The sequence below is a fragment of the Octopus bimaculoides genome, chromosome 7, assembly GCF_001194135.2.
Source record: "Octopus bimaculoides isolate UCB-OBI-ISO-001 chromosome 7, ASM119413v2, whole genome shotgun sequence".
In the NCBI taxonomy this organism is placed as follows: domain Eukaryota; kingdom Metazoa; phylum Mollusca; class Cephalopoda; order Octopoda; family Octopodidae; genus Octopus; species Octopus bimaculoides.
In genome coordinates this window covers 4,608,375-4,616,042 of record NC_068987.1, presented here as the reverse complement: position 1 = coordinate 4,616,042, position 7,668 = coordinate 4,608,375, and the positions used below count along the sequence as shown (strand labels likewise).

At 32.6% G+C, this 7,668-nt stretch overlaps 1 protein-coding gene across 2 annotated transcripts in view; it reads left to right on the top strand.

Moving 5' to 3' along the window:
* The first annotated feature begins 343 nt into the window (after nt 1-343).
* Nucleotides 344-7,668, top strand: part of LOC128248317 (troponin I-like) — a 59,071-nt gene continuing 51,746 nt past the window's right edge. The window contains exon 1 of one of the 2 annotated variants that reach the window (XM_052969181.1): nt 344-529. In XM_052969181.1, the coding sequence (XP_052825141.1) occupies nt 524-529 (6 nt within the window). In that variant the 5' untranslated portion in view covers nt 344-523. The remainder of the gene's footprint in view (nt 530-7,668) is intronic. The other variant, XM_052969182.1, reaches the window with a different exon arrangement.

Below are 7,668 nucleotides of genomic sequence, written 5' to 3'. Positions count from 1 at the left end.
AATACAATTTACAGGAAATAAAAATAAAAGAGAAAACTTATATAGTGATGGTGGCAATGGTAATTAGGAAAGAAAAAGATGTTGGGCAGAGAATGGTTCTGATGTTTTCCATTTGGCCTGGCTGGCTGAATTGTTGTTGCATAGTACCGATAGCTCTCTGCTATCGGTTCTCTACTACTGTTTGTCAGTTGTAACTATTTGCTTGTTACCTCAACCGGTGTGCATTACATGTGGAGTTACTACCTTTTCTGATGCCGAATGGGGTATCATGTCATGTGATCCTCTTACAGTAATACCTGCCACTGATACTTTTTTTTTTCGATATAGAACAACATTTTGGTACGGTGCCAATCTATAATAATCTTGAAAGAAACATTCTGAGACCTAAGACCATACCATAGCCAAGCAGCTATTTAAGACCCTGTACCGATTGTAGCTAGCTCAGTGGAGTGTTTTTTGCAACAGAAAGTAGTTAAGAGGGGTTACCTGTCTTCTGATTTTTTCTTCTCAATTCACTTAAACCATGTCTGTAAGTATATCCTTTTGTTGGTTCAACTACATAATTGTACCTTGGATCAATTTTTGTATGGATTTAACTGCATTGAGGTAAGTAAGGGATTGTTTAATTGCATGGTGACATCCAAGCTTTTTTTTTTTTTTTTGGCTTGTTTGAGGAGCTAGCTTAAAGAATACCAACAACTACAAATTGTTTTAGTAATATTCTCCTTAAATACAATTACTTAACTTTCGATTTTGATTAATTTGAATCTATTTATATTTATCAATATATTTTTACTTTTGCTCATTTGAATATTTAAATAAATAAAATGTTTTAATATGTTAACAAACATGCTAAATAAATAGTTTATATGTATGTATGTGTATCTATAAATGTGTGTGTGTGTGTAATATATTGTTATTTCTCTTTTTATTTAGCATTTTTAATATATTAAAACTATTCTTTTTATGAATATGTTTTCTAATCTAAAAATTTAGAAACATATCTCAAATTAATTTTATATTTATTTTATAAAATAAAGACAACAATTTGGTCTTCAAAAAAAAAAAAAAAAGGAAAATTAGTTTAGTTTTATTTTTGTAACATAAATAAATAAATTATATGTTTTCAAAACATCATTCTTTAAAGCTACATCTTTGACAACGAGGTATTAAAAAAAAAAAAAAAGGCCACAAAATCATGTTTGTGTCTTTATACAATTCCACTTTGCCGATGATGTCTAAAACAATATTTGAATGTTATTTAGTTCTTTGTACATTTGTGTTTTTGGATTTTTTTTTTTTGTGTATGATTTATTTGAAGAACACTTGTTTGTGGTAAAGAAATTCAAAATCTTAGAGTTAAAACAAAAGCATTTACAATAAAAAGCTATGGGTTTGTCTCACCCTCTTGCAACATTTTTCTTTTTCTACTTCATTATATTTTAAATATTTCATCTCAAATTTTAAGTTTTCATAAACGTAGATTATCTTCTCGTTAACATTGATTAGTCTGTCTACCATTTTATTTTTCTGTCACAATATCCCTTATTTTGGCATTAGTTAAAAAACTGTCCAATTCTTGAACCAAAAAACTGATATCATTTCCAATATTTAGTTATTTTTTATTTTCTCAAAACCTTGTTTTTATGCATCTATATATCTCAAGTCAATGGATATCCTCTTTATGGTTACTTGGCTTGCTAGAAATAGCAGACAACATTTCTATCCAAATACTTGAATTACATCTTACTGCCTTAAAAGAAAGAAAGAAACAGAAATTAGTGTTGTCTGAGTTGTAGTATATCTATAGGGAGACTATGTCTAAAAAAAAAAAAAATTCAAAATGGTTACATCTGGAAAGCCCTTGACTGAAGCTCTGCTTTATCAGGACTGCCTTCTTGAGACAAAAGAATAAAATGAACAGCAACATCCATGCTTTAAACAATGTGGGTGCCTCTATGCAAATGCTTGAGCTTCTAGAAATAGCAGCTAAATTCCACCAAATTGCACCTCTTACAATCTTAAGAAAGTTAGGACACATTCCATCATGCTAAATAGATGGAATTGTCATGTTTGGAATGTTTTTAATCATAACTCTGCTCAATCAGACCTCACTTGGGGTTAAATAACAACTATGTTTTTTGATGGGATAACAGCATGGTCCCTAAGAAAGGTTCAAACTGTGCAATTTCTTATCTATTGCGTCCATTGCTGCAGCTTGTACTTTAACTTTTGATCATTCTGATTAGTCTGTCAAATGTGAAGCTTATTTCTTCAATGACATGATTGTATATTTTTAGAATAACATTGTAGAGTAGGTGTGAGAGGCTGGATCTAGCCAATTTAAGCATAAGACAGAATTTTGGCCTGGGTCAGACTAGTTTAAATGCTAAAGTGTAAAGGACTTTGTGTCCAAATTAAGGTTAGTGCTACATATTGGTCACGATGAAAATGGCACCAATAGTAATTTTCCCATTCTACATATGCCAATATTTCGGTATTTTAATTAGGAAATCAGATTTTATCATTGACATTAAATTAAAAAGGGATCTTGTCACACACACACATTGTCTTGTAAACATTTTAGAACTGTTCTCATGTTCTTCATCTCAATGAAAGTACCGAAGAGAACGCTAGACCAAAGCACTGAAGAACAACCATAGAAATGAAATAGCGTATGTGTATGCTTGCACACACACACACACACACACACACACACACACACACACACACACACGCTTATACTTTTACATAAAGAATAGCAACAATGACTTCGAAGTTTCTGCCTGACAGTCTGATGTAGGCTAGCAGGCTAAAATTTCGAAGTCACTATCACCCCTCTTGTAAAAATACTAAAAATACAAAAAAAAAAAATATATATATATGTATATATATTGTGTAATTCTCCAGTTTAATGTTAAATTGCTTTTATTACAACTTATCATTAAAAAAAATCAAACAAACAAATATATATACATGTTAAAATATTAAACAATGAGAATGACTGATCAACACCGTATTGGAAAATCTTTATTTGTGGGAGACAAGCACCAACTTTCGCAAGGGGCAGGCTAGATAATTGTCAAGAAATTCTTCTTGACATGAAACCATTGGTAACCTTGTTAATCCAGAAATAAAGAATATATATAAATATATATATATATATATGTCTCAGTAATAAAAGAGATAGTGATGATAATAATAATCTTTGCCACATTTCAAGCGTTCTTCTACACAGGTATAACAAATATTAAATGTCAGGTATGTTTTACCTTCTGCTTGTGCAATCTTGATTGGATTTATTAATACACTGATATAGAAGAGAGCTAGCACCACCTGACTGTGATAAAAACTAGTCGTTAGCACCTTATTTGTCTACTTCCCTTCTAGCCTCATCAAAGAAGCAACACTCTGTATGTGTGCAGTCACATATATTATTAAGTACCTACATACATACACAAATATATGCATACATATACATATATATGTATATATATATATATATATATGTATGTATATATATGTATGTATGTATATAGATATGTATGTAGATATATATATATGTATATATATATGTATTTATATATACATATATATGTATACATACATATGCATACATATATATATATATGTATATATATGTGTGTATATATATATATATGTGTGTGTGTGTGTGTGTGTGTGTGTGTGTATGTGTGTGTGTGCATATATATCTAGGCAAGAACAGTATAATTGTGTAAGGGAAAACTTGATGAGAATCTGGTGTTGAGCATATATCATAATTATCACCCTCAAATATCTCTAATAGAAACATATGTGAAATAAAGCACCGTATTGTAATTATGATACTATAAAATATCTGCCTGTTTTCTGGAAATATATATATTCTTTTACTTTATTTCACCCAACATCTCTTGTTATTAAATAACATAACATGAAATGTTTTTTTTTATATTCTATACACACGCTTATGTGTTTAATATATATTTATGGTGAAATTTTGTGCAGCAGTAAATGTTTGGTATCTAATATTAATAATTTGAAGAGGAGCAGACTTTTATATGTATCATAAAGTCTATGATATATCTAGAGTATGAAATATGTCATAAAGTTTAATATATCATAAAACTTTATGATATGTAGTCTTGTACTTGACAGCTCTTAAATCCAAATTCTGCATCTGTCTGAGAGCAGCTTTGCATTTTAGCTCAAGCCTCTTGTGGTTAATAAAATATTTATAAATAACAAACTGAAGCTATTGGATATGTGATAGTAAATCTATTTTTTAAACTAGATGTATACCTAAGATTTGACTTTGTGTCAGTTTCGAAGCAGAGTTGTTACTATGTCTGCCAAATATCTGACTGCTCTTTCTAGCACCCCCAGTGCCTATTTCCAGTTTCAATAAATTGGGCCTCCCCCCCCCCCCATTCTCTCTGGTGCATCAACCCGTTTCCAAAATTTTTTTTTGGTACTGAGTTGTTGCCCTTGTCTTTGGTTGATTCAAGCAATGTTCAACATTGTTTATCTCTTCTATATACAGCTTTGGCCTTGACTCATCAACCCTTTCGTTACTGTATTTATTTAGAGATGCTCTGTGTTTCTCTCAATTATTTTAGATATAAAAGAGAATTTAATAAAATAACATAGTTATCATTAAGCTAGTGTTAGAAACATAAATTGTGACTAAGGTTTGGTGGAAGATTTTAATTCAGAACTTATGAAAACAAGACATTTGTACTACAGAGCCAGTTTCAGCCAAGTCGGTAACGAAAGGGTTAGAGCTGTCGTGCTTACCATATTAAGTTTCTAGCCTCTAATTTACTTTGTAATTTGGTGGCAGCTCTCGTCAATGTCCACCAAATAATGTGATAATACACAATCATCAAAAATTAAATTGTGATATATTATCTTTATCTCTTAGGTTTAGTTTAAAGATAATCTAATCCATCTTAGGTGCAGGAGTGGCTGTGTGGTAAGTGGCTTACTTACCAACCACATGGTTCTGGGTTCAGTCCCACTGCGTGGCACCTTGGGCAAGTGGCTTCTACTGTAGCCTAGGGCTGACCAAAGCCTTCTGAGTGGATTTGATGTACAGGAAACTGAAAGAAGCCCATCGTATATATATATGTATGTGTATCTGTGTTTGTCCTCTTAACATCACTTGACAACCAATGCTGGTGTGTTTACGTCCCTGTAACCTACCAGTTTGGCAAAAGAGAATGATAGAATAAGTACTAGGCTTACAAAGAATAAGTCCTCGGGTCGATTTGATTGACTAAAGGTGGTGCTCCAGCATGGCCACAGTCAAATGACTGAAACGGAGGAAAGAATAACAGAAAAAAGAATAGGTTTAGTTTAAAGAGGATCTAATCCCTCTTACAGCTTTCTTCACTTTTATAGACGTTTTCATCTTTTTCTTTTGTTAATCCTGCATGAGATGGATTAATCTTCATGTTAATCCATGTTTGTTGTGTTTTTTGTTGATTGATTTCTGCTTTGTTTTGCTTTTGTTTGTCTGTTTGTTATCATAGCATGTTATTTCTTGCATGTTTATTTATTGCATGTTAACAGATTAATGCAAGTTACAAACAACTGGTTACCAAGGAGACATCAAACGGTTGTGACCCCGTTTCATATCATTATAACATTAAAAGAGACATCACATATGGCTGTAATAATGAGGACGATGGGGATGATGAAAAAGATGATGACGATGAGGAGGAGGATGATTGTGATAGCGACTTCGAAGAAGGACCAGAGAAATCCGACACGTCATTGGAACTTCAAAACCACAATGGAAATTCTTATAACTCTTTTTGCTCTCCTGTAAAAGACACCTTTGAATCTTGTGCTGAAATACGAGTAAGTACTGCAAATCTTCTGGCAGATCCTGGGCAACTTTCAGCAACAATACTGAATAATATGTACCCAAAGGTTGCCAACGATGATTATACTTATAAATCTTCAAACCTAACTGAAACAAGGGTGAGCAAATTAAAAAATATAAATTTCTTTTCATTATTGCAACAATATTTGCCTTCATTCTAACTTGAGTTCCAAATACTTAGATGTTTTTTTGATATATTTAGTTGAATGTATTTGCTAAACAGGTTCTGTTATTATATAGAAGGAACATTTATTTTGAAGGAACTATTTACATTAGAGTCTCATGTCTTTCAATTCAGAACTTGGAGAAGCTGACATTATTTTTCATTCTTAAAGGGGTGCTAAAATAGTTTAGATTTCACCAATATGGAATCTGGTGTTCTTCCAGTAATTTCAATGATTTGGAATAAGATTTGATTACGAGGTTATGAAGATTCTCCTCAGTTTTGCCAAAGTAAACTAGACAAGACACACACACACACACACACACACACACACACACACACACACACACACGTACAATTTTAAATATAAGTAAAAAGGCCATCAAACCAATATGAAGCTGTGTAACTATTTTTTTCCAACAGATTATCAAATTCCATTTCTTTAATCCCAATGAAAAGTAGAAGTTGATTAAGAATTTAAAATAAAGTGGATAGTGTTTACATTGATGTTAGAATGTTATCATGAAGAACATTGCATAGAATGAAATTCTACATTTATACCGTAACCTAAACATTATCACTCGTTCTTAATAGTTTGTCCATTTTGTACAAAATTCTTTCAACCGACACTGGTACGCTTATCTCTAAATAAACTTCTCTCTTTACTGGCATAATTTGCAAACTCAGCTTGTCCTTTTAATGTATCTCTTCTTCTCTCTACTTGAATGTGTCATAGTCATATTAAAAGCCATGAAGAGACTCAACACTGAGTTGTGTACTAGAGATTCCAAAGATAGGGAAGTATTCTACTATGAAACCCAGCAATGTCAAAAGACATGATTAGTTTTATAATTTGAAAAAAGTAAATTAAATGCATATTACGTGGAGTATTGTATCATCTCTAATTTGCTAGAAATGAAATGTGAGTGACTCAAAGGCCTAGAGTTTCATGTCCAACTGGGCTCATATGTCATAATCCTACATGGACGTACACATATTTAAAATGTACATCAAGTTTTTCTACACATCTCCCTCTGATGCTCCTGGATACATCATCAGTGATGTTTCCTGAGGTTATCAGGTGTTTGGGTCCCTTCAACATCAGACACCATCATCCAGGTAACCCAGCCCCATCTTGTGTCCAGTTGACACCATCCCTGGTAGCATTGCTCATTCCAGGACTTTTGCCTTCTGACCCACAGTTATCTTGAGGCAACCATTGTTGCCCCTACAGTCAACCAGATAACCTTCAGCCTATTGGCCCCTGTGATGTCAAGTATGTTGTGAGTTCTGCTGAAGGATTGGCTGACAAACCTTCTGCATCCTCTTGTGATGGGATCACTTGACACTTGTTACTTTGACATAATTCCACCAGCTTAGTATGTTTCCTCATTTTACTCTCGTTAGCCTCTATTGATTAAAATAAATAAATAAAATGAGATAAAAATAAAAGTGCAAGGATAGCTGTGTGGTTTAGAAATTCACTTTGCAATCACAAGATTTGGGGTTCAGTCCTACTGTGCAGCACTTTGAGTAAGTGTCTTCTACTTTGGTCTAGGACGAAACACTGCTTTGTGAATGAATTTGGCAGACAGAAACTGTAGATGTATATATA